This window comes from Pelodiscus sinensis, chromosome 6 (assembly GCF_052426305.1).
Source record: "Pelodiscus sinensis isolate ZL-2025 chromosome 6, ASM5242630v1, whole genome shotgun sequence".
NCBI classification, from domain to species: Eukaryota; Metazoa; Chordata; order Testudines; family Trionychidae; genus Pelodiscus; species Pelodiscus sinensis.
Window position 1 is genome coordinate 15577509 of NC_143057.1, and position 27963 is coordinate 15605471.

The 27963-nt window shown below is 44.2% G+C and overlaps 1 protein-coding gene across 3 annotated transcripts in view; it reads left to right on the forward strand.

Moving 5' to 3' along the window:
- Positions 1 to 27963, forward strand: part of LINGO2 (leucine rich repeat and Ig domain containing 2) — an 839851-nt gene that overhangs the window by 733419 nt on the left and 78469 nt on the right. The window contains exon 1 of one of the 3 annotated variants that reach the window (XM_025185822.3): positions 10068 to 10592. The exons of the other annotated variants lie outside the window; for them this stretch is intronic. Within the exon in view, the coding sequence (XP_025041607.2) occupies positions 10590 to 10592 (3 nt within the window). The 5' untranslated portion in view covers positions 10068 to 10589. Of the gene's footprint in view, positions 1 to 10067; positions 10593 to 27963 lie in introns of those variants that run through there. 3 annotated transcript variants of the gene reach the window in all.

A 27963-nucleotide genomic window follows, 5' to 3' on the forward strand; every position in this document is an offset into this window, starting at 1 on the left:
TCGCAGGAGAGCTGAGGGCAGTGAGAAGGGCAGGAGTCAGGACAGCAGAGGAGGGCGAGGCGTTGGGGGGGGAAGCAGGCACCAGGGGAGATGATGGAGGAAGGAGAGGAGACATGGCAGCAGACAGAAAAGGTAAAGGTTTACAAATATTTATTAATAACTTGGTATGCTGCCCACGGCCAGTTTGTTTGCGCCCTGCGGTACAGTTTGGGTTTATTTGGGGATCAACACGAGACCGGCAAGTGGGAGCCAAAACAAAAAAGTAGTCAGTGTAATGATCCGTTGATATGTGTTTTAGTAGTTAATTTCATGGACTGTCATTGCTCATGAAAAGTGCTGTCACATGGGTAGAAATCGGGTAAATATTGCATTTTATTAATATCAGCAGAACTGACTTAAATGGGGCCTGTGTGTTGTGTAGTCTTGCCTTAATCTTTGTATTCATGCCTGTCAATGTGATATAAGCTATTTGTATATATTTGCTTGCATATGCAACCACACTTAAGCTGAGGCCCTCAGCATGTTCTGTAAGTATCAGTGTGGCCCCTGGGGCTTCCAAAGTTGATTTGCTCTAGCTCATCCCTGACAGGTGTCTGTCTAATCTGCTCTTAAATATCTCCAGTGATGGAGATTCCACAATTTCCCTAGGCAATTTATTCCAGTGTTTAACCACCCTAACAGGCAGGAAGTTTTTCCTAATATCCAACCTAAACCTCCCTTGCTGCAATTTAAGCCCATTGCTTCTCATCCTAACCTCAGAGGCGAAGGAGAACAATTTTTCTTCCTCCTCATGATACTTTTTTAGGGTATGTCTATATTAGATCCACTAGTTCGAACAAGGGAGGCTAATGTAGGCATTCGAAGTTGCAAATGAAGCTCCTGGAATGAGGTGTAACAGGTAATTCGAACTAAGGACGTAGTTTGAATTACTGTTTAACTGCCGCATGTAGCCGCAGGCAGTTAGTCCGAACTAATGGCATTTAAAAATGGTCACCGGACGGGAACATGCAAAGAAAGCCCTGGATATTTCAATCCCGGGCTTCATTTGCAAGTTCGAATGCCTACATTAGCCTCCCTAGTTCGAACTAGGGAGCTAGTGTAGACATACCCTTAGATATTTGAAAGCTGCTCTCATGTCCCTTTTCGGTCTTCTCTTTTCCAAGGTAAACAAGGCCAATTCCTTCAGCCTTGCCTCATACCTCATGTTCTCTAGACCTTTCATCATTTGTGCTGATCTTCTCTGGACTTTCTCCAGTTTCTCCACATTTCCTGAAATGTGGTGCCCAGAACTGGACATAATACTCCAGCTGGGGCCTAATGTAGATGGCTCATTCCCTGCCTAGGGGATGTAAGACTGGGCGGGTTATTTCCAATCCTCCTGTTTATTCTTTTCCTAAGCCAGGAGGGCACGGTAGTTCTGATGGGGGCTCTGTAGGAAGGCAACCCGCACTGCCCCCTGGCTGAAACCTTGTGCAGGTGTTAAACAGCTGTCCAGCCCACTCTAGAGGTGACTGCATTTCAGCGTGCCTGAAGCAACACAGCACCAGCAATGGACAGGAGAATGGCTCCCGGGCATGGCTTGCTCATAACTGCTTCAGTCCCATTGGATGGGCCTCCGTCTCTTTTCTTCCCCTCCCCTGCTTTGCAATGGGGCTGTAGACTCTGGTGGGAGAGGAATGGAGGCAGGCAGAGATGTCTCCCTGCAGCAAATGTAGACATGTCTCCGTATTAATCATTCTCTCATTGAAGTTTTTAGCTTTCTATTGAGTCCTTTTACATGGAAACTTTGTATTTTCATCTTGGTAGAATAGTCCCTAGGACAAGTGAGTCAGAGACTGTCCCTGTGGGGTGAATGAGAATATAGTAATGGTGTCTTTGCTTTCCGATATCATAAATAATGAACCAGCTGGTGATGTGTGTTTGCCTAAGTTGGGCTCAATCCTGCATGATGCTAAGCAATTACTGGAGGTGCTGAATTTCTTAGAATGTATATAAACACATATATATGTATGTATATCAGTACACTAAAGCATGTGGATTGCAAATTTTGTTTAGAATTTGAGATAGCAGTTTATTTATAGCATTTAAATACTTGTGGTTTATTCCCTGTCTTCACTGAAAAGGTTGTTAAATGGCCCATTGGGTAAACTGTATATTTGGGCATTTTCAAAGGTGATTATTTGTACTCACATCCATAATGCCTCTGAAGGAAGGCGCTATTAGCGTCCTTTATATATGGACAATTTCAAAAAGACAAAGAAAAAAATCTTGTGATTGTGAGAAATGTGCCTGATAGACCCAAATTGTTTATTTTCAGCCCGGTCTAAGGTATAAATTCATTCTAATGCACAGCTTACATCTTGTATGCTGAGTTTGACTGGAGTGATTTTTATGGCTGAGTTACAAACCCTTGAAAATAAGAGTGTATAATGGAAACATGGACAAGCCTTTAAGTGTAGCATGGCTGGCAGGCTCTGCTGCACTGCTGCATCTTTCCACAGGACTCCAGCAATAAACAAACTGCCAAAGAAGTCTCCTCTCTGTGAGCAGTTTCTATGTTGTTCCAAAGTGTTGATAGCCAAAAAAGGTCACAGATGACTGTGTCCTCTGAAATCGCAAGATAAACATTTGGGTAAAGCCACAGGGAAAGAACTTAGAAGCAGACATTTTTTCCTTCATTGCATTGCTTCTGAACATTAGCACTGCCCCTCAGAAGCATTAAATCCATTTCGCATATATTTTTAATGGAGGATTAAGGTTAACTTTTCATCATTCATTACAGCATTGGTTCATCAAAAAGAGACTTCATTGGCCTAATTTAGGCAATTCATGTGATTATTAAGCACCATCCTGTACGGGAGCATAGCAGCCATACTACTGTATAAGAAAGATGTGTCCTGTTAAGCTTTCTAGATATTGGAGTTGTTTCATAGTTGCCTTAGAAGGATGCAAGATGATGAACAGAGAGCAGGAATCCCATACTTGCCTTTACCCCATCAATAGCTATAATGAGAGGTCATTGCCAATCACTTTTCTTACTTGGATTCTCTGTCACATCAAACAGCAATATTGAAGGAAAGTCTAAGTCCAAGAGGTAAAGCTTGTATTACATACTGTGCTTTAAATTGCTTCCATTCTGTAGACATGCTGTGCATTACATGTGTTGATCTTAGGAAAGCTAGTGCATATATTTTTTCCATTCTGTATGCCCAGAAAGTTTATAGAAGGGAAGATTGTCTAACTGTGTGACAAAGTAGATGTGTCATTATTTTATCTTGATATATGCTCAATTTCTTGGACTAGAGATATTAATTTTGTTAGTTTTTTTTCTAAACATCCTTTGATATTTAATTTCCAAAGTCAATGAAAATTATTTTTTCCCTCATAAATTAACCAGTTTGGTTTGGAATTATAGAAAATCTATGTATCATTATAATGGAGAAAAGTTGATGACCTGTGGATTATGATGCTTTTAAATTTTGTCTATTCCTCATTCACAAAACTGTAAGGCTATAATGTGTCTATATATAATCTTTTCATGAAGCATATGTGAATTGTCACTTGGCTAAAGATCAATTCTAGGATCTTACAATACCTGGCTGTTGCTCTGTTCATGCTTCATGTTATATGGTTCTTTTCATGTGTGTGAAAGAGTTCAGAGAAAAAAAATGTACCCACCATATTATAGTCTGTCAAGGTATAGAAGTTTAATTTATCTTGTTCTATAAGAATGTCTTCTACGGGAACTTCATTATGATGTTTTATTATTCCCAGCTTGGCTCTTCTTAATCTACATAATAAAATTTCACCTTACATCATCATAGAGATTTCCATGTGCCAAGTCCAGTTCAAAGCCACATTAATATAATAACAGGTACCACTATGATACAGGTTAAGTTTAGACAAAAAATTCCTAACATATTGCTTTATACCTCATGGCCTTTTATTTAAAACAATTGACTTTAGTGAAGTTACTCCTGATTTTCATGGTGTGAGAAGAAACTCACACCCAGGGGCTGTGTCTACACTGGGCCACTTATTCCGGAAAATCAGCCGCTTTTCCGGAATAAGTTGCGAGCTGTCTACACTGGCCCTTGAATTTCCGGAAAAGCAATGATGCTCTACTGTACAAAATCAGCCGCTATTCCCGAAAAACTATTCTGCTCCCTCTCGGGCATGAGTCCTTATTCCGGAACACTGTTCCGGAAAAGGGCCAGTGTAGACAGCCCAGTAGTCTTTTCCGGAAAAGCGCGTCTACATTGGCCACAGACACTTTTCTGGAAAAAGGGCTTTTCCGGAAAAGCAGCCTGCCGATGTAGACGCTCCTTTTCCAGAAAAACTGAAAACGGAATAGTATTCCATTTTAAGCAGTTCCGGAAATTCATGCCAGTGTAGACACAGCCCTACTGTTTTACTGTGCTAACTGAATCAAAATTAAGGTGAATCGAGGAAAGTTCTCTTTTTTTGGATGGGCTTATTGAGCAATTCTGCACAATAAGGTGTTATTTTAAAAGCAGGTAAGTTAGATGAAGTGAATTGTATTCTGTTCTAAATCTCTGGAGGAACACTAGTGGTTAGAAGTAGTTGCTATATATTTTTCTCTAAGACTTTTTAAAAGGGTATGTCTACATTACAGAGTTTTGTCGGAAAAACGGCCATTTTTCTGTCAAAACGTGAGTTACATCCACATGCAATCGCATTCTTTCAAAAGTAAATTGAAAGAACAGAGGGATTTTTCCAACAGCGGTACTCTTCTTTCTATGAGGAAGAACATCTTTTCTGAAAGTGCTCTTTTGGAAAAAGGCATGTGGGAGTAATCACAACTCTATAGTTCCTGTCTCCTACCAGCTCTTAAAGCTGCAGGCACCTGGAACAAGCCTTGTGGCAGGAAGTCATCAGTGGAGCAGCACCCTGACCACACGGCTCTCCCTGAAATACAACTTGGAGGTATGGCCGAGCAACAAGCCCCCCAAAACCTCCAGGCCCTCACAGAGAGCAGGCCCAGGTCTCCCAGGACCCAGTCAGGGGCAGCAAACAGCCTGCGCCCTCCTAGTCAGGGGTGGAGATCCTGTCTCTCCTCGAGCTGTGGGGGAAGGAGGCCATCCTGCAAAATCCCCGCTCCTGGAGGCAGAATGCTGACATCTATGGGTGGATGGCTGAGGTTCTGGCTGAGAGGGGATACCACCCCCTCACCTTGGACCAAGTCAGGAGCAAGGTCAAGGAGCTGCACCAAGGATACGCCAGGGCCAGGGAGCACAGTTCTCACACTGGGGCAGGACCACACTCGTGCCCATATTACGAGGAACTGCACAGAATCCTGGGGTGTGGTGAAGCCCTTTCCCCACCTGTAACGGTGGACTCGGGACTCGAGACACCCATGGTCGCCTTGATGAGGAGGAGGAGGAGGACCAGCAGCTGCAGGAGGAGAAGGAAATTGCCAGTACGGTCACCCTCACCCTGAAGCCAATACCCCAGGCCCTGGACATCTCCTAGGCATCCTTTGATGCTGGAGAGGGATCATCAGGTGAGTGCTGTCAGTTTTAGACACAGGGCGGAGAAGGTGGGTGCAGAGGGGATGGGGAGCAATTGTCACTTGGCCTGCTTGGCCTGGCCAGCATGCTATATTCTGTGCACATGCAAGCACATGCAGCTGCAGTGTGCACCATGTGGCCTCAGGAGCTAGCCTGGAGCACCCATGGACTCATGCTCACAGGCTGTGTGGAGGCCCCACACAGGTCTGACCCTTGGAAGAACTCTCTCTCACCACCAACTGGTTGGCCACTGACCGATAGCTGTCTGGGGTGGCAAACTTCCACGTAGTGATGGCGACCCGCTTCTCCAGGTGGATGGCAGGCCACAGGTAAGTGTTGCGTCATCAGAGTGTGGAGCGAGTCAGGCACACAGCTCCATAAAGATGGCCTTCCACATGCGGAAGTTGTTGAGCCATTGCTGGTCCACAGCTCCATCACCAGCCAGTCCCACCAGTCGGAACTGGTGTCCAGCCTCCAGAATCGTCTCTCTACCATGGGTTGTGGGTGCAAGAGCATTGCTCCTGCATCCAGGTAGAGGAACTCACAGATGAGCTTGGAGTCAAGCTGGGGCAGGACCATCAAGATGGTCTGTACAAACTGCTGCAGAACCTGCAGCATGACAGTGTAGGGCATTGCATGCCAAGGGACAGCTCCAGCTCCATAGCAAAAAGAATGCTGTGACATCCAAAAGCTGGGCTACCAAAGCACAAGAGCTTTGCTGTCCCTCAGGGAGGTAAGCAAGAACTCAGCAGAACATAGACTCATAGAATCATAGAGTTGGAAGGGACCTCAGGAGGTCATCAAGTCCAGCCCCTGCCCAAGACAGGACCAACCCCAACTAAATCAACCCAGCCAGGACTTTGTCAAGCCAAGACTTAAAAACCTCAAGGGATGGAGATTCTACCACCTCCCTAGGTAACCCATTCCAGTGCTTCACCACCCTCCTAGTGAAATAGTTTTTCCTAATATCCAACCTAGACCTCCCCCACTGTAACTTAAGACCATTGCTCCTTGTTCTGCCATCTGTTACTACTGAGAACAGTCTGTCTCCATCTTCTTTGGAACCTCCCTTCAGGAAGTTGAAGGTTGCTGTCAAATCCCCCCTCACTCTTTGCTTCTGCAGACTAAACAAACCCAAATCCTTCAGTCTCTCTTCATAGGTCATGCGCTCCAGCCCCCTAGTCATTTTGGTTGCCCTCCGCTGGACCCTCTCCAATGCGTCTACGTCCTTTCTATAGTGGGGGGCCCAGAACTGGTCACAGTATTCCAGATGTGGCTTCACCAGAGAACAATAAAGGGGAATAATCACTTCTCTGAATCTGCTGGCAATGCTCCTCCTAATGCACCCTAATATGCCATTAGCCTTCTTGGCTACAAGGGCACACTGTTGACTCATATCCAGCTTCTCATCCACTGTAATCCCCAGGTCCTTTTCTGCAGAATGGCTAATTAGCCATTCAGTCCCCAGCCTGTAACAATGCTTGGTATTCTTCTGTTCCAAATGCAGGACTCTACACTTGTCCTTGTTGAACCTCATCAGATTTCTTTTGGCCCAATCCTCTAATCTGTCCAGGTCACTCAGGACCCTATCCCTGCCCTCCAGCAAATCTACCTCTACCCCTTGCTTAGTGTTATCTGCAAACTTGCTGAGGGTGCAATCCATCCCCTCATCCAGGTTATTAATAAAGATGGTGAACAAAACCAGTCCAAGAACAGATTCTTGGGGCATTCTGCTAGAAACCGACCACCAACCTGACATCGAGCTGTTCATCACTACCCATTGGGCCCAACAGTCTAGCCAGCTTTCTACCCATTTTACAGTCCATTTATCCAATCCATATTCCCTTAACTTGCTGGCAAGAATATTGTGGGAGACTGTTATCAAAAACTTTGCTAAAGTCAAGGTATATCACATCCACTGACTTTCTCATATCCACAGAGCCAGTTACCTCATCATAGAAGCTAATCAGATTGGTCAGGCACGACTTGCACTTTGTGAATCCATATTGACTATTCCTGATCACTTCCCCCTGTTCCAAGTGCTTGAAAATGGGTTCCTTGAGGATCTCCTCCATGATTTTTCCGGGGACTAAGGTAAAGCTGACTGGTCTGTAGTTCCCTGGATTGTCCTTCTTCCCTTTTTTAAAGATGGGCACTTCATTTGCCTTTTTCCAATCATCTGGGATCTCTCCCGATCTCCACGAGTTTTCCAAGATAATGGCCAAAGACATTTGCTAACTCCCTCAGGACCCTTGGATGCATTATATCCGGATCCATGGATTTGTGTATGTTTAGTTTTTCTAAATAGTTCCTAACTTTAGAAACAGCTGTGCAGGGAGGTCCCTTTAGGTGCGAGTCTCAGTTAGCCTTAGGCAACAGCACCCGGAAGCAACTGCTGACCTAATGCCCTATCTGAAGTGGTTCCTGATGGCCTTTTGTGTGAGATAGTGTCTAATCAGTCTGGACACTCTTTTGTGAAAGAAGAGATCGCTTTTTCAATTCTCTTTTGTGTGGGAACGCTCTTTTTCTAAAGATGTTTTTTCAGAAGATCTCTTCCGAAAAAACCTTTTGAAAGAAACCTGCAGTCTAGAAGTAGTTGAAGAGTGTTACTTAGTACATACTAAGTTGAGGATAAATTGCCTCACTAAGTTCTATTATTCTGGGAAACAATGAAAATAACTAGTTGAGGCTCTGATGAACTCAGAGAAATATGAATAACACATTACTGCTTGAGATGTATCAACAGCATGACGCCTGGGGACACACATTTCAAACATGCTAGGGAGTCCCAGAATAGTTTTCTCAATGGCAGGGCCAGCCCAAGGTATCCTGGTGCCCAGGCACGGGTGCGTGGTGCCGCCCCCGGACGCATGGCGCATGTGCGGGTCTGCCCATGGGGAGTGAGCCCGCCACCCTACGGAGCACAGGCCCGCCCCCGGGGCGCAACCCAGCTACAGCTGCTGGCGTGCAGCCTGGGTCCGCCCCCGGGTTGCACGGTGCATGTGTAGCCTGGCTACGGCCGCTGGCGTATAGCCCGGGGCCCGCCCCTAGGGTGCACGGTGCAAGCGCGGTCCAGTCTAGCCCAGCTGTCGCTGCTGGCACGCGCACCAGACCGTGTAGGGCTCTGAGGCTGTGGGGGGAAGGGCGTTGCTGGCCGACACCAAGGGGATGCAGGCGGGCCGGTGCTGCGGGAGCTGGGCAAACAGCACCTGATGGCAGCTGTAAGGGACGCCGCGCGCCCCTTACAGCTGCCATCAGGCGCCCCCCATCATTTGGCGCCCTGGGCAGCTGCCCGGCTTGCCCATGCCTCCATCCAGCCCTGCTCAATGGCAGATCTGGAGATGGCGGTCTCACCATGAGATTTGAAAGACCACTTTTGACGGCTCTGGAGATGAGAGGCTAAGCCTAAGGAAGTGGGACGTCTCTACAATTTACACTACCTATAAAAGGGGAGGCATGTGTGCACACCCAGAAAACTTGGTATTCATATGTTATTGGTACTTAAGTGATCATATTGCAGGATTATTACTCCTCCAGCCCAGTTGCTGGCTTGATACCCAGGAGAGTATGAGGACATGATAAAGTTTCAGAGGAAAGTACAACCTTGTTGAAATCTATTCCCCTGTAGATCTTAGTACATGACATCATGGTACAAAATAGCCCTTACCGTGACACAGTGTCCAGATATAAACAGTAAATGAACATGGGCTCTGTCACACATAATTCAAACCACATTTTTGTTATTTTATCCTCATGGAGAATGCACTTTTTTAAGATGAGATATTCCTATTGACTTCAGTGCACTTCTGAATCATTCTTCAGTGCCCTTGTGTTGGGACAGGATAGCGATCTAATTCTGCAATTTATATGTGCATATGTAACCTACTCACTATCCCATGTAGTGGCACTTAGACCACATACAATGAGAGAGAAGAATGAGTGTGTGTTACAGCCTAAGCTGAAAGCCAGCTGGCTTTATAGCTCAAGCTGTAGAGGCTTCTGCAGTAAGCTCCAGAGGGTCCCAGATTTTAATTCACCTGCAGGTGGTTACACATATACTAATGATGTTAATGAAACCTAATAAGTCCAGTAACTTCCAAATGTTTCAGCATCCCTATCTCTCTGCCACTGCCTGACCCATGGGCAGAGTCACATTTTCTGCCCACACCACCAATGAAGCACCTGTGCTTTTCTTTCTTGGAAATGCTGCTTCCCATCAAAGCAACACTTTCTGGAACACTGTTACCATGGTCACTTTTTTCTCCCTGGTGCTATTACATCATGCTCTGAGATACTGCTGGGAATAATGTATTAGCAGTTTGGAATACCCACAGGTGCATGACTTTATAGGTAGTGCCTGGGAGCATAGTCAGCTAACGGATACCTATTTGAAAATCCATCTGTAATTACTGGCAGAGTTAATGTACAGGCGATGACAGTATGGCACATTAGGAAATGCCTGAGTGAATAATGGCTAATAGTTCAGTCCTCTAAGGGTTAATTAGGAAGGGAGCCCCCTTCAGGACCAGGAACTGTTTACTTCAGTAGTTTTGATACAAACTACAGTGTTTCATTTGGGCACTAATTGTGCCTGATGGACCCATTACTCTGTAATCAGAGCAGCTCTGTCACTGATTCCCCAGTGGTTAATTAAATGGATGAGGTAGTGCCTAGATCTTGGTAGCAGACAAGACCACCTGAATTTTCCACCATCTGTACAGGGGAAACTATTGTTACTACAAGCAATTGAGTTGCTCTGCACCAGTGGTGTCTTTTACCTTTCAAGTTTATTAGGTTACTACACTAAGACAATGCAGCATGATCCATCAATGTTCCCCTTCGTGACTGGGCCTTGCAGCTGCACACAGAGGACCTCATGAGGCTCTGAAAACTTAAACTGCTTTCAGCCAGGCTTGTTTCCCAGAAAGGTTATTTCCTGACAAGATTAAAGGTGCAGCACTTGTGAAAATGACTGGGCCTTCATTAAAAGACAGGAGAGCTGTCACTTAACTGCTGTTCACTTCACAACATACTAAGCATGGCAGGAGGCCAAAATGAATGGTAAGGTGATTACATCTTATGATGTCTATTTATTGCTGCCACTGTGGTCTGTCCTGATGTGACGTGACTTTCAAGGGCTGTGGCTACTGGGTGCTCAGTGTAAATTGTGTTGTTTAATTGCAGTGAATCCATGTGAAAGGAGGAGGGAGCATGTGAAATTAGGCACTGAGCATATGAATGGAAGTGGAGAGTGAGCTCTGAGAAATAATTAATAGCAGACTGTATGGTTGTGTTTTGTGTGGTTTTTAGTATTTGTGTGGGGAATGTAGATTAAAAATATCAGCTATATGTATTTTTATGCCAGGAAACCACTGTTCTTGCAGTAGCTGTTTAATTCAAATTTAGGCACACCAGCTGTGCTAAGCACAGTGTAATTTGCAGGTGTTTATGAAAATGTTCTTCCCTGTGTGTCCTCTGCCAGTGCTTAGAGAGGAACTGTGTTGCCCTGGCCAAAACAATTAGTCCCCTTTGAGTTGGGTTGCAGGCAGGCTTGTCTTTAGTGAGCAGGCAACATCAGTCATGAAAAGAGCAGTGTCTGGGACTCTGATTCAGCAAAGCACCAAAGTACATGCTTATTCTGTGTTGAGTAGCATACTTAACCAAGTGTTTGAAGGCAGCGAGAGTTTGGCATATGCCTCTGCTTTGCTGAATACATAGGGATTTAAGCACATCTCCAGGTGAAGTTTGTGCATAAGTGCTGGGCTGAGTTGGGGTTTGGCATTCCCCTTCCCTCCACTCCCCACCTCATGCTTTGTTGTGTTTTAGTGAAATTCCATCATCAGGAGATAACTACTTTGAAATGGCTTGTGCATTCTGTTCTCTCCCCGTGCCTGTTTTGCTCTGAGTATCATCAAACTCAGAACAAAACTTACATCACCTAATGTAACTTGATAGTACTGCAAAACTACTAATTTCACATGGTTACAGTGAGATGTCAAAGGTGGGCCCGGACCCCTAGAAAGGTGGTGATCTTAGTAAATCTCAGGAGTAGATTTGACCGTGTTTAGTGTGATTTGGGATTTCTCTGCGAACTGTTTGCTCCACTTTTGTGGATACTTACTTCCATAAATTTGTACTTACTAGGAACATATTAAGTGGTTGGTACTCTGTTGTATAGGTTTATTGATGTTGCTAAGGGCATTCATGGGATTTTTAGAAAATTTCAAGGGAATAATGTAGGTTTCATGTTTGCATTGTTGAGTTAAATTAATAAAATTGAAAGAAGACAGCCAGCATAATAATAGGCTAATTAGTGATTATTCTACCCTGTGAGAGACTCCTTCATCCAAATAAAGAGTGCTGTGGAGACACCTTGAGGTTTTTATGCAATAAACCCTTCCAGTCATTAAATGGGTATGAGCTGATTGAAATTTTTCTGCCAAATTTTTACTATGACGGTATATTTCAAGGGAAGGGTCTGTTGTCCATGCATGATTTTGACTTTTCACTGAAAAAACAAATACACAAAATGCGTTCAATTTTTTTGCTGAAACAGAAAACTGAAAAGTCAGAATTATTTTCAGGAAAAGAAAAACTGAGCATCTTTAATGAAACACTTCAAAAGTAGATCTCACTGTAGCTTTTATTAAAGGATGGAGTACATCAATGAACAAACTAGTGGTGAGGAGTCTCAAGGAGACATATGGAGAACTCCTAGGATAGGGAGAGAATTTAGGCTCAAAAATCCCATGAAGAGAGAAGCTCCATTTTCTTCAGCATGTAGTGTGCATAACCCTGGGAAAAGCCTGAGGCCACAGGTATACTTACCACACCAGAGATCCATCTTCTGGCATTCCATTTAGTGGTCTAGTAAAGACCCGTTAAATCAAATGCTGAGGTTGCTCCTGCTTGTCGCTAGTACTCCTCGCAACAGTAAGGAGTAAGGGAATTCGATAGGAGCATTTGCTCTAGTCTACCTCCCACTGTGAAGTGGCGCCAAGTTCAGCTTAAGGTTTATCAACTCCAACTATGTTATTTACAAAGCTGAAGTTGTGCATGTTAAGCCGACCTTCCAGATCTAATATAGAGCTGACCTGAGCTGACTTCATGTAAGACACAGCCCATCAGTGGAAATAGTACCTAATTCCATGCTGACAAACAGTAATTACAGAATGACCAAGACACATCCAGACTCTTAATGCAAAATCATGAATATAGAGCCCAATCAATTTGGGCCAAAGTGGAATTGTTTCAGGAATGAAAATGTTAGGGGATAAGAGATGTAACTCACTTTAACAAGAAAACTAAGATAAGTAACTCACATTAGTAAGACACTTAGGGTACATCTAAACTACACTAATCTTTCAAAATAGGAATTTGCATTTTCTAGGATCTTTCGAAAACAAAAATAGTCTAGATGCAGTTTAAAAAAACACCCTTTTTTGAAAGAACTGCGTAAACCTCCTTTTTTTTTTTTTTTTTTTTTTTGGAAGAATGGGTTGTGGGTTTGTTTTTGGTTTTTTTCTGAAAAAGAGGAGGAGGTCAAAAAAACCGCATCTAGACTACTTTCATCTCTTTTGAAAGATCTTTGTAGTTTAGACCTACCCTTAGGGTGTTCCTCAAAAGATGGCCTCATCTATGGGGTTAAAATACAAGAAAATAGTGTTAGAGAAATGTCCATCTTTCATTTTTAACTACACAAATTCTGGCCTGCTACAGCAGGAGTTAGAAAGTGTAACTAACCCTGTAGTAAGTTTACTATAGATAGATAGATACTTAACCTATTAATGGTACACAATAATTTCAGTGTAAAATTAATAACTTATAATGCATTAACAGATAGGCTTCACAATTGAATTGAAGGCCCCACTGTGACACATGTTATCCGTACATCTAGTAAGAGACAGTCTTTGCTCTAAAGAGTTTATCTAGCCACTTTGTGTACTGAGATTGTAAAGAGTTAGAAAGTTATGTATTATCATCCCCATTTTACAGACGGAGCATTGAGACCCTGGGAGATTGGGATTTACTCAACATTACACAGAGTGCGGAGCCAGCAAATGTACCCAGAGCTCTTTAATCTCAGTCCAGAATTTAACCACAAAACCATCCTTCCTTTTTTCTTCATTCTGAATAGTTACCCACTAGACGTTGCAGACTCTATTTTGCTCAGCTTTGCACACGTTATTGTTATCATCATCAAAGTTGTGCAACTCTCTGAACCTGAATTGAAATAAAAAAGGTTTTAGACATAGTCTCAAAGCACTGTAGCTGAGCAGCATTCCCTGTCTGCTAAATTTGAATGACAGTGTTCTATTGACCCATTCTCCAGCAAATAAGGTTCTACACTTCCTTCCTATGGATTTCAAAACTCTTCATCTTATTTATGATAAGAAGGTTGAGTTGCTCAGGTCTTCAAGATAGAGGTTTGGGGATGCGGGGAACTCAGGGCAGGAGGCTAGAAGTGTGGGGGGTGTAGGAGTTTGAGGAGAGGCTAACAGCAGGAATATAAGGGTGTGGGACGGTGAAGAAGTCAGAGTTGAGGGGTGGTGAGGAGCTCAGGCAGGGTCTGGAGGGTAAAGCAACAAAATGGCAAATGAAATTAAACGTTGATAAATGTAAAGTAATATACATTGAAAAACATACCAACTATATATAAATATGATGGGGACTAATTTGGCTACAACTACTTGAGAGAGATCTTGGAGTTATTGTGGATAGTTCTCTGAAAACATCCAATCAGTTTGCAGCGGCTGGCAAAAACGCAAATAGAATGTTAGGAGTCATTAAAAGGATAGAGAATATCTTATTGCCTCTATATAAAACCATGGTATGCCCACAGCTTGAATACTACGTACAGATGTGGTTGCAAAATCTCAAAAAAAGTATATTGGAGTTGGGGGGGAAAAAGGCAACAAAAATTATTAGGGTTTTGGAACGGGTCCCATATGAAAAGACATTAAAAAGACTTGGACTTTTCAGTTTAGAAAAAAGGAGACTAAGGGGGAATATGATAGAGGTCTATAAAATCATGACTGGTATGGAAAAAGGGAATAAGGAAAAGCTATTTATTTATTCCCACAATATAAAAACTACGGGGCACCAAATGAAATTAGTAGGCAGCAGGTTTAAAACAAACAAAAGGAAGTTTTTCTTCAAACAGTGCACTATCAACCTGTGAAACTCCTTGCCAGAGGGTGTAGTGAAGGCTAGGGTTCAAAAAAGAGCTAGATAGATTTGTGGAGGTTAGGTCCATCAATGGCTATTAGCCAGGATGGGTAGGAATAGTGTCCCTAGCCTCTGTTTCTCTGGAAGTGGGTGACAGGGGAGGGATCACATGAGGATTACCTGTTGTGATTCCCCTCCCTCTGGGGCATCTGGTATTGGCCGCTATCGGCAGACAGGATATTCGGTTAGATGGACATTTGGTCTGACTCAGTATGGCCATTCTTATGAAGGAATCAAAGCATGAGGCAGGGGACTCAGGGCAGGAGGTGGGGTTGCAGGACTCTGGGCAAGGGGTTGGAAAAGTTGGAGGGGCTCAGGGTAGGGGGGGAGGCAGATAGCTGCTTCTTCCTGGAGCTGCCCGTGGTGACAGGGGCTGTGAAATCCTCCTGCTGGCTTCTCCCCATGACCAACCGCAGTGGTAGGGGCAGTGCTGGCTGGCCAGCAGCTGCTCCCCAGGGCCACACTGGCATGGCGGAGGCCCAGCTGCTCCCCGGAGCTGGGGCACTTATTGTCCCTCCCCCCCATTAGCCATTCGGGGGTATAACTGTCCCCAATGCTTTACTGCACCTTGTGGTCATTTGGAAGTAAAACAGTCCCCGCTATCACAACCCTCCCTTTTTCTTTTAACGAGAAACAATCTCACTCCATGCATATCCCATTGTCCTGGTACAACCAAACCCTGAGCTTGCTTTAAGTTATGAGACAAGGAAGCTGAAACCAAGTTTGGTGATCCTAGCTCTCAGTGTTTAGGAGGAGTTCTTGAACAAACTCATAATTGAATGAACACACAGACAGAGAGATGCACAAAGTCTTTCAAATCTACAGTAGATGTCTTAAATGGATGTTGTCCAATATACCTGAGAAGGATAACTAGGTGTCTTTTTTTTCAATCTTGTTCCAGTATCCCTGCTAATATCAGTTTTTGTTTTGTTTTCCTCTTCCAGTAAGAGCAGGCTGGCAAGCCTGTGTCTAATTACATGCTGCTATTCTGCCTTTCCACATCCTTCCAACAGTAAACTGAGCAGCACTATGGAGAAAGGAGAGGAGAATCTCCCAGGTTCTGATGGCCCACTTGTATCTCTTGCTCAGATTTAAGGTTTTGGTGGCCATCTCTCTTGGTTATACAGTAGACTTCCGATAATCCGAAACCTATGGGACCTAGATGGTGCCGGATTATCAGATATGCCAGACTATCAGGAGTGCCGGACTATTGGATGCCAGACTATTGGAGTTTTACTGTAGTAAGCTGCTGCAGAGATGCGCCAGGAGAGCAAATGAAAGGCCTCTCCTTCCTTTTGAATACACACCCCAGATGCACCTTGTTGCTTTCCCATAATCTATTCACTAGTTCTCTATACCCTTTGCCCTATGTTTGTCTCAAGGAGAATTTCTCCCATGCCACACTTCACCATTATTCCAGAATAACAGCTGTTATTCCAGAAAAATAATGCTAGCATCTACACAGCAATTGCTTTATTTCAAAAGAAAATCAAAATAACCAACAGCTTTTTCTGATGGTTTTTAAACCTCATTCCACAAGAAATAACTCCTCTTCCAAAATAACTATTTTGGAACAAGGGGGGTGTGGATGCAGCACAGGGAGTTTTCTTGGAAAAAAGGGTCTCCAGGAAATCCCACAGGTGCCCTGCTGGCCACTCCATCCACACTCCTCATGACTCTATAGTTCCTCTTCCCTTGTATCTCTTAAAGCTGCAGACACAGGGGAAAGGGCTTGTGGCAGGAAGCTGGCCCTCGTAGCCTCCAGTCACATCACAGCTGCCAGGGAACGTTGTCTGGCCACCATAGCTGACCCTCCCCTCCCCAAGAGCCCCCTATCCACCCCAGGGAGCATGCAGAGGGCTCACAGGAGCCTGCCAGGAGGCACAAAAGGCGAGCACCCTCCTGGTCTGGGGTGGAGATCCTGACCCTCATCAAGGTGAAGGGCAAGGAGGAGAACCTCCAGTTCCTCTGCTCCAGATGGCACAATGCTGATATCTATGGCCAGATGGCCGAGAGCCTGGCCACAAAGCACCATACCTGGACCCAGGAGCAGGTCCAGAATAAGGTTAAGGAATTCCACCAGGCATATGCCAGAGCGAGGGATGGGCAGGACAGAACCCCACTTCTGCCCCTATTATGAAGACCTGCATTGCATCCTGGTAGTGGGCTAGGGGCTGGAGATGCCCGTCATCAGGCATCTGGGGTTCCCAGCCGAGAAGGAGGACACAGCCAGCACAGTGATGACTATCAATCTGGACCCAGTACTCCTCAGCCTAGATGTGTTCCAGGCATCCTCTGAGGCCAGGGAAGGATGATCAGGTGAGTGGTCTTAGTTTCCTCACACACACACACAGGGTGGGGGTGGCGGGTGCTGAAGGACTGTGGTGGGATCGTCACTCAGCCTTCTCGGCCTGGCCATCGTGCTGCTATCCGTGCACGTAGAGGCATGTGCAGCTCCAGTCTGTGTCAGGCAGCCCCTGGAGACAGCACCATAGCACCTCTTGGCTCCTGCTCACAGGCTCTGGGGAGGCCGGCTACACTTCTGACCCCCAGGGTGGATGCCTTCCCACCACAAGCCACCTCTAGAAGGAGGCTGGTGACAAGGATGTACACACACATACTCTGGAGTGCCGCACACGGGTATGCCTGCATGCACAAAGCAGCATCTGCTCCCGGGGACAGTGCTGCAAGGCGCAGGTGTGTTGTGCTGCTCAATCCCTCCCCTCCGCACCCTCAGCCCCTCTCCTCCCAGCAGCCAGGGATACAAGGTCTCTCCCCTTGGGAGAGCCAAAGCCAGCAAGAGTGCAACACTGATTGAAGGCTAGGAACTCGAGGCCCCCCTCCCACCCATTGGATCCCAGTGTGGCTGACAATTTCCCATGCCTACTTGTCCTTGGGGGGTGGGATGGGAAGCATGGTCCACTGGGGATGTCTGGGCTGAGAGTCTGGCCACAAAGTGCAATACCCGGACCTAGGTGCAGGTCCAGAGTAAGGTTAAGAAGTAAGAAAGGGCCCACTTTACCAGGCCACACATGGCCTTGCTCCAGGGACATCACCTTCCTCTGAACTGTTGCTCTCAGCTCACAGATGAGGGCAAGGCCTCAGGGACAATGTCTCCAGGGATGACTAACAACCTCTCTTTATTGTCCACAGCCAGACCAGCCATGATAGTGGGGTGGGCAACACCACCCGAGCCAGCTGCCTGACCCCAGAGGAGTTGCAAGTGCCAAAGAGCCCAGGAGAACCTCATGAGGGAACATATCTCCATCCTCCAGACATGAAGGAGACACTGGCCCAGAAGGTCTGGGATGACATGCAGTGGCGGAGTGGGATGGAGCTGCTGCAGCTGGGACACAACATATGTGTGACCATCCAGGCTCTCCTGACCCACCAGGAGCCAGCTCCTGCTCCTGCCTCAGTTCCAGTTCCCGGTCCTGCTCCCACTCCCATTCCTGACTCTGCCTCATCCCCTCCTCCTGTTTATCCCCCTGCCTTCCTGGACCCCACCACCCTCTAGATCACCAAGGTCCATGCATATGAGGCAGAGGAAATACCCGAGCCACATGACACTCCCAGCTACAACCCTGAGCTACTGCCCTCCCTGCTCCAAGGTTCTCAGCCCCCCTCCTTTCTCCCAATTTCCAGGTTCAGTCCCTCTTCTCCCCACTCACTTCTACCCCAAATAAATCAACAAACAGTTCTGTTATCAACCAAAAAGGTGTTTGGTTTTTTTTAATTGTGTCTGAAGGGGAGAGAAATGATGGGAGGTAAGGAGGGGTTGCTAGAGGAAAGGCAGAGGGGGTAAGCCCTCTAGTGGGGAGGCCTTGGGGAGAATGTCACTGGGGTCCTTGTGAGAAACTCTCCCTCAGGGACTCCCATGTGCGCTCCCCCACCTGATGGGCCTGCCGGATGGCAGCTGTGTGCAGCTGCTCAAAGACCCTTCCCTCCTGGCCGGCCTCTGCTCCCAACCCTGGAAGGAAGGCCTCCCACTTCCTCCTCACTATGTTATGTAGCACACAACATGCGGACACCACCTGGGGGATGTTCTGCTCCCCACATCCAAGCGGGTTGGGAGGCACCTGAACCTCTCCTTCAGATGCCTGAAGCCCGCTCCACCTGAATGTGGGCCCTGCCCAGGTAGTTCCTGAAGCAGTCCTTGCTCAGGTCAAGGTGTTTGGTATAGGGCTTCATTAGCCACAGCATGAAGGGCGTAGGTTTCATTCCCCATGATGCACAGTGGCATGTCCATGTCTCTACCCCTGACGCTGTGCTTGGGGAAGAAAGTGCTGGCTTCCAGCTTGTGGAAGAAGCTGGAGTTTCTGAAGAAGTGAGTATTGCGTGCCTTCCCAGACCAGCTGACAAAGATATCTGAGAACTGGCCACAGTGGTTGACCAGGGCCTTCGGGACCATTGAAAAGTATCTCTTGGAGTTGAATAGTGATAGAAATGTAGCCGTGTTAGTCTGGGGTAGCTGAAGCAAAATACAGGACAATGTAGCACTTTAAAGACTAACAAGATGGTTTATTAGATGATGAGCTTTCGTGGGCCAGACCCACTTCCTCAGATCAAATAGTGGAAGTAGTGACTATTTTCTTCCACTATTTGATCTGAGGAAGTGGGTCTGGCCCACGAAAGCTCATCATCTAATAAACCATCTTGTTAGTCTTTAAAGTGCTACACTGTCCTGCTTCTTGGAGTTGATGTAGTGTGTGCCCAGATGGGATGCTGTCAATACCCCACCCCCCTGAAACTGGGAAAGCCCATGGCAGCAAAGCCAACAACAATGGGGTCCACATTGCCTAGGTTGATGACCCTGCACATCAGGGTGGTGTTCTCACCACCTGCAGAAGGAGACAAACACACAGAATCAAAGGGGGTGCCAGAGCACTTGGGAGGTTCTTAAGCCTTCCCCTTCCTTCCCCCCTACAAATACCCCAGAAGCTGATCCCTATGAACCTACCACCCCAGGCTGTTGAGGGCAGGACTGCAGAACCACGTGGGAATCCCCCACCACCTGCATCCCATCCCCTGCACCTCTAAACTCCTCCCCCCCCCCCCGCCCACCCGCTTCCTTAGGGTTCTCCTTTCTAGTACTTCCCCCTCCAGGGACTGCAGCCCAAGAGTGCCATACCTGCATGACGAGAGCCCTGATGGTTGACTTCCCCATGCTGAACTGGTTCCCAACAGCTCGGTAACTGTCTGGCGTGGCGAACTTCCAGAGTGTGATGACAACCTGCTTCTCTGGGGGGATAGCAGGTTGCATGTGCATGTCCCATCGTGTGAGGGCAGGGGCGAGCCAGGCACACAGCTCCTGGAACAACCCCTTTCTCATGTGGAAGTTCTGGAGCCACTGCTGGTCGTTCCACCGCTCCATGACGAGCCAGTCCCATCAGTCGGAAGTGGTGTCCAGCTGTCAGAAGTGTCTCTCCACGGTGGGGTGTGGCTGAAAGACCTGCGCTCAGACATATTTTGAGGGTCTCCTCAAGCAGTTCAGGGTCATGTTTCCACAGAGCCTAGAGGACAGCCTGCGGAGACTGCTGCAGAAACTGCAGCATGAAAGTCAGGGGCTGTCGCATGCCCAGAGGCAATTCCGGTTCCATAGCGGGGAGTATTGTGATGTCCAAAAGCAGGGCAACCAAAGCCCACAGTGGAAATGGTTTGCTGTCCATCAGAGACATAGGCAAGCAAGCAGAAGAACCTGAGAAACGGATGTCCAGGGGAGTCCCTGTGAGCATGCCTCTCAGCCTCAGGCACTAGCTCCAGGAAGCAAATACTGACCTAATGCCCTGCCTGAACTGGTTCCAGGTGGCCTCAAATGCGAGAGAGCATCCAATAGCAAATTGCTATTTCACTGCCCTTTTTGAGTGTAGATGTGCTATTTCAAAATAAGCTATTCCAGAATATAGCTTGTACAGGTGTAAATGAAGGCAGAATATCTGCCCTTAGTCATGCTGCTGCTGACTACAACAGAGTTTAAAGAGAAGCTAGATAATTTCATGGAGGTTAGGTCCATAAAAGGCTATTAGTCAGGGGATAGAAGTGGTGTCCCTGGCCTCTGTTTGTCAGAGGCTGGAGAAGGATGGCCGGAGACAAATCGCTGATCATTGTCTTCGGTCCACCCTCTCTGGGGCACCTGGTGCTGGCCACTGTCAGCAGACAGGTTACTGGGCTAGATGGACCTTTGATCTGACCCAGTACGGCCATTCTTATCTAGCAGCTCCAGGAAAAAAAAAAAGACAAGCAATGTGGATCATAACCAAACCAAGCTCTGCTAGTTACTGTATCAAAGCAAAGATTCCATGTGGAATCTCTTGAATGTTAGCTAGTAGCAGAGGCTGGGGGAGCTTACATTATTATAAATCAGGGGCTGACAGCCTTCTAAACCAAAGAGCCAAAGTCCATCAAAATTCAGAACAAGTGATCAGAACAAGAGCCATATAAGAATGCCTATTAGCATGACTGAAAATATACACCTTAATATTTTTGATAATTGACATGATGGTTAATAATAACATAGATGAAATATTGTTCTCACAGATTGTATTTAATGGGACTAGGGCTGTCAAATGATTAAAAAAATTAATTGTGATTAATTGTGTGATTTAAAAAAAATAATTATGATTAACCAGGCGATTAATCATGTGTTGCGCCTTTGAAATGCAGTGTTTCAAAGGGGTAGTGCTGCGGAAACCCAGGATCAGCTAGAGTCCTCAGCTGACCCCAGGCTCAGTGCAGCTGCCTCTTCAAAACACAGTGGTGGCGTGTCAAAGGGGAAGCACCGCAGGAGCCCGGGATCAGCCAGAGTCCCCAGCTGACCCTGTGCTCCGTGCAGCGCTGCCCCTTTGACAAGCCACCTCAAAGGAGCAGCACTACGCGGAACTGGCTCTCAGTTCCGCTGCCCCTTTGAAGTACCACTCCGATGCTTCAAAAGGTCAGCACTGCATGGAGCCCGGGGTCAGCTGGGGACTCCTAATACACTGCCCCTTTGAAGTACCAGAACGGCACATCAAAGGGGCAGCTCAGCATTAACGCCTGCAATTAACACGTTAATTTTTTTACAGGCCTAACTGGGACTGCTGCTGCATCTTTTCACACATTTCTTTGAAGTTTACATCAGAACTAGTCAAATTCGTGTTCAAGCTACATGAGTAATTATGTTTTTAAATTTTTAAATTAATTTACTTTTTAATTTTAAAAAATTGCATGCATTTTCGGAATGACAAAAGACGCATATTTGGTTCTATGCTGAGCCATATTTGTCTCGAGAGCCATAGGTTGCAGACTCCTGCTCTGAATCATTGAGATCACCAGAATATGATTTAAGATAAAAACAAGAGCTGTGGTCATGTTTGGATCCTATTAATTTTCAGAGGAGTTGAATATGGGACATCTGCTCAAACACACCATTATTAAGAGAATGTGGGGCCAAGGGTGAATCCTGTAATACAAAATGATACCTCAATGGAAGACCAGTCAAGGAAGCTTTGAGGCTAGTCATAATGAATGATTAATAATAATGATAGTAATTTTTTGAGATGTGAGGTATTAGCTTCCTTTCTCTTTTCTAAGATGTTTCCTAGCTGAGCTAATAATAGGTAATTTCACAATCTTAGGAATAGGCAGCAGAATTAACAGGGACAGTCTTCACACAAAAAGGTTCTGAGACCTCACAGGTCAGAAGTTGTCTGCAAGTTTTGTGGTTTAAAAGAAAAGAAAGGGTTGAAAAGTTTCCTCAGAAGTTATTTTGACATCTTGAAATGACTTGGGAATGATAAATGGAGATCATGTTCACTGGCATGAATTGGTAGTATTAACTCTTCTCTAGGAACTAAAGCTATGCCCCGTCTGTGTGTGTGTGTGTTGTTATAAGAGCTGTGTAATACATAGTGTCCCCAACTCTCAGAGACTTCCACAGTGTTTGTGCTGGCTTATCATCTTTCAGAGTCAAGGCCATGGAAAGGGGCCTAGTGGTTGGCTCTTAACTGAAGCTTCCTAAAGTTTACGCAAGTGACTTTTCTCAGTATCATCAGTATCCCCTGTTGTAAAACAGGACTAGTAAAACTCCTTTCAGTATAAAAGTATTGTGATGTTCCAATCATAGATAATCAAATTGTTTTAAAGAAAAAAAAATCTGATATTTTGAGATGAAAGACACTAGAGAAATACAAGTTACTGTTACTAATTTATGGTACTGCTATCCAATGAGCAAGACCAGCAAAATAAAATCTGCAGCACTGCATTAATAATAAATATAGAAAAAAGTTTGTAATTTTACAAGAATTGTGAGTACAGGGTTTCAAAATTTGAGCTGAAATTCATTTCAGACATAAGATACAACAGAGTTTCAAGGAATTCAGATGGGAATACTTGATCAGAAATAGAGCTTCTGGTGCTGTCTCTTGTCAGGGTTTTATAATAGGGACTGTCAAGTATCCTTGTTTTCAATTATTTGTAATTGTGCCAAGCTTTAACCATCTCCAGGTACCTTCCTCAAGCTGAACTTTTTTGGAGACTGGGATTGTATGAAGAGACTTGAACAAGGACTCTGGAATGAGAGAAGAATGATCTGATGGGTGGTAGAGGGAAAGATGATTGGGAATGAGAATAGGGGTGGAGATTCTCAAAGCTGTGCCTGGCAGAGGGTTGAATGCAAGGTTTTGGCTCAACTTAATGGAAAATTGTTTCAAAATGTGGATATAGATCCTGGTTTAGTTTCCAAACCTCATAAAGTGTTGTGGTATTTGAATTCACAGTAGGGTTCAGCTCTCTATAATACAATAGCCATATATTAATTAACACACATCCTTGTCGTGGAGAAAATACCACCGAAACTACTCACAGAAGCATTTAATTTCAACACTGAAATGAAAAGAAATGGTAACAAGAGTGAAATGCTTGCAAGCTGCTTGGAAACCCCATGCCAGAGCTTCAAACTAAATGTACATCCCCAAATAATAAAAAGTAAAGGGATCAAAAATACTACCATGGCAGTAAAAGAGGCAGTTGGAGTACAATTACATTACATCACTATTTTGGGATACCAGAGGTATCCCAAAATAGCTATCCCACGTCTACACAAGCCTCCCATTAAGTTGAAATATTTTTCAAAATAACGGGCATGCTGTTTTGCCATCCCGGTCAACCTTGTTGCACAAGGGTTAAGGGATGGCTTGAAATGACGTGTTATTTTGAAATTTGGTGCTGTGTAGATGCACCAAATTTCAAAATAAGCTATTTTGAAAAAGATTTGAGATAAGATATACAAGTTGCACTACGCAAATTGCATATCTCATTTTGAAATTAGTGTGCTGTGTAGACACCCTTAGAGGCAAAAAAGCATCCTTCAGAACTTGGAAGTCAAACAGCATTTTTTCAAGTACAGCAGACACAGGAAGCCTACAAAACAATCAGTGGGTCCACTACAATTGAAGTTCTAAAGAAACACTGAAGTGAAGATAAAGCCACTGTGGAGAAGCTAAATGAATTATTTGCATTGGTCTTTACTGCAGAGGATATGAGGGAACCCTTCCACCCCAATCTAAGCCTTTTTTTAGATAACAAATCTGAGATACCATCCCAAATTTAGTTGCCAGAGAGGAGGTTTATGAACAGTAGTATGTCACCATTTTGTTCACCTCAAAATTCTGATGAAACTCAAATATGAAATTCCAGCACAACCATAACTTAAATTAATCGCTGTGCCAGATGACTGGAGTATGGCTAATGAAATGGTACTTTTAAAAAAAAAAAAAAAAAAAAAAGAAAAGAAAGGCTCCACGAGCAATCCTGGTGATCACAGGCCAGTAAACTTAAATTCAGTATCAGGCACTGTTGTTTAAAAATAATAAAGAACACAAGAACTGCCATACTGGATCATGCCAAAAGGCCATCTAGCTCAGTATCCTGTCTTCTGACAGTGGCCAATGCCAGGTGACCCAGAGGGAATGAACAGAACAGGTAATCATCAAGTGATCCAACCCCTCTCCCATCCCCAGCTTCTGGTAAATAGAGGCTGGCTAATAGCCATTTAATAGCTTTCACAGCCTTTTTTCTAGCCTTTTTTTTTACTATGCACTTTCATTTATTTGTATTAAATCTGCTGTCTATTAATTTCATTTGGTGACTCCCTAGTTCTTGTAGTATTAAGGAGTAAATAACACTCTTTATACACAAGTCATGATTTTATAGACCACTGTTATGTTCCCCTTAGTTGTCTCTTTTCCAAGCTCAATCTTATTAATTTCTCCTTACACAGAAGACATTCTATAGCCCTAATAATTTTTGTTTCCTTTTCTGAACCTTTTTCAATTCCAATATATATTTTTATATATCTGCATGCAGTATTTAAGATGTGGATGTGCCATAGATTTATATACAGGCAATAAGATATTTTGTCTAATTTTCTACGCATATTGAGTGAATATTTTAAGAGAACTATCCATAATGATGCCAAGATCTCTCTCTCTTGAATGGTAATGGCTAATGTAGACATCATTTTATATGTATAGCTGGGATTATATTCCATTTATCAATATTAAATTTAATTTGCCATTTTGTTGCCCAATGTTTCAGTTCTGAGAGATCCTATGTAGCTCTTCTCAGTTTGCTAGGGACTTACTCTCTTGAGTAGTTTTGTATCATATGCAAAGTTTACACTGTACTGTTTGCCCATTTTTCCAGAATATTTATCAATACTTAATAGAACCAGTCCTAGTATAGACCACAGAGAGACACCACTATTTACCTCTCTCAGTGGTGAAAACTCACATTTATTTTCTATTTTTTAACCAATTTCCAAACCATGAAGGGACCTTCTCTCTTATCCCATGATAGCTTACTTTACTTAAGAGCCTTTGGTAAGGAAGCTTATCAAAGGCTTTCTGAAAATCTAAGTACAATATAATACCGTGGTGTGCAACCAGTCACACTCAACCGGCCGAATAGCACATGAGGCTAGTGGCTAGTGTGTAGGACACCACAACTATAGTCACTTGTTCCCCATTATTCACATGCTTGTTAACTCCCACAAGGAATTCTGGTAGATTGGTGAGGCTTGATTTCCCTTTAAATAGCCAAGTTGTCTCTTCCCTGCCAAATTATTTTCATCTAGGTGTTATAGTTTCAACCAGTTTGTACAGTACTGAAGTCAGGTTTACCAGCCTGTAATTCCTAATTTCTGAAGCCCTTTTTTTAAAAAAAATTGCCATCACAATAACGGTACTCCAGTCATTATATAGAACAGAATTATCAGACACGGAGATGAGCACTGTGTTGGAGAAGAGTCAACACAGCTTTTGTGAAGGGAAACATGCCTCACCAGTTTATTAGAGTTATTTTGAGAGTGTCAATAAGCACATGAACAAGGGTGATCCAGTGGATATAACGTACTTGGACTTTTAGAGAGTCTTTGACAAAAGTTTTTTGACTGCAGAAGTCATAGATATTCAATGACTTGCAGAAAACCAAAAATGGGGACTATGTCAGAGTCGGGACTAGTTCCTGATAGGAATGTGAATATTTAACCAGTTAAGATTAACTGATGAAGGCTGGAGCAGCTCCCCACCTAGGAGGCTTGCCTTGGACAGGGGTGCCTGTGGTTGGCGTGCCCCAGCACCTTCCTTTAATGGGTTAACTGATTAAACAATATATTTAACCGGTTAACCAATTAAATGGGATTTTACATCCCTAGTTCCTCCATCTCAATCCTGAGCATAAATTGGTATGTTGCAGTTGCCCTGCAGTTATAAGATAGAGTGTTAATGACATTTTCAAAGTTCTAAAGGGAAAATTGGTGCTACACAGAACCACAGTGAGGTATATTCTTGTGGTACTAAAATAGAGACCTGTGCTTGAGAAGTGAAGGTATCTGTGTATCTAATACCTAGAAGCCGAGAACTTGAAGAAAATAATGAAACTATGACTCCAAAGCCCATTAAAGTTACCAGAAATAATCCTTTAGAAAAATGGTGACTGTAGCTTTTTTTTTGTAGACTTTTTAAGATTGGAGCAATCTGATATCTCTAATAATATCTGAAACCCATCATTGTTGCTTACACTGGTGAGTTACTCAGGCAATATGGCTACTGACTGCTGAGCATTACCTGAGTAAAGCATGTAGAATCAGACCCCAGATTGATGAATATAAACATCCACAGACACTGAAACCAGCACTAAATATGTACACCGCAATTAGGCTACCATCTGTCCTAAGCAACCACTGTAAAGTATCCACACAGATTTCCAATAGGCTGTGTCTAGACTACATCCCTCTTTTAACAAAGGGATGTAAATTAGACACGTCAAAATTGCAAATGAAGTGGGGATTTAAATATCCCACCCTTCATTTGCATAATCACATCATGGCGCTCTTTCGAAAAAGCGCCATTTTGAAAGTAAAACTGTGGTCTAGATGCAGTTCTTTAGAAAAGATCCTGTAAACCTCATTTTTTGAGTAGTACAGTAACTTTCGAAAAAGCCTCCCATTTTCGAAAGAACCACGTCTAGACCACGTCTAAAAAAAAGCGTTTTATTTTCGAAATGACGCTTTTTTGAAAGAGTTCCATGATGCAATTATGCAAATGAAGTGGGGGATATTTAAATCCCCACTTCATTTGCCATTTTGACGTCCCTTTGTTGAAAGAGGGATATAGTCTAGACACAGACATTTTGTTTGACTTGTTGTAGAAAGTCCTTTTATTGAGCAGCTGATTTTGCTGATTTCTTTTGTGTTTATCTGAGCCAGAGTCATGTCTACCACTTGCCGTCTCTTTCCCTTTAAGAAAAATAGAGAAAGGGGAAGAATGAAATAAATAAAGCAAGTTATCACCATATATGCACTCCTTCCTGTTAAAAAAAAATCCTCAATTAGTAATTCCAACCCAAAAAGTTGTGCCTGATTAGAAATTAAAATGTATATCTTTTGATAAATGATAATGAGATTGTTAAATGCAGTCTGTATTAACTGTGCAGATATCTGAAACTTAACATGTGAAGACAATTTCAAAAGGAAGTGAAGTAATAACCAGCACCAACTCCCTTGTGCATTTTACTAGCACAGCTATTTTTTTCTTCTGATACTATTAAGCAAGCAAATAGCTGAGCTTTTTCTCAAAAAAAAACTTTTATATTTTCTAAGGTATTTCAGAAAATCTTTTCAGATTATGCTTGTAATGCTGTGATTCTTACCAGATATGAGTGGTCAACA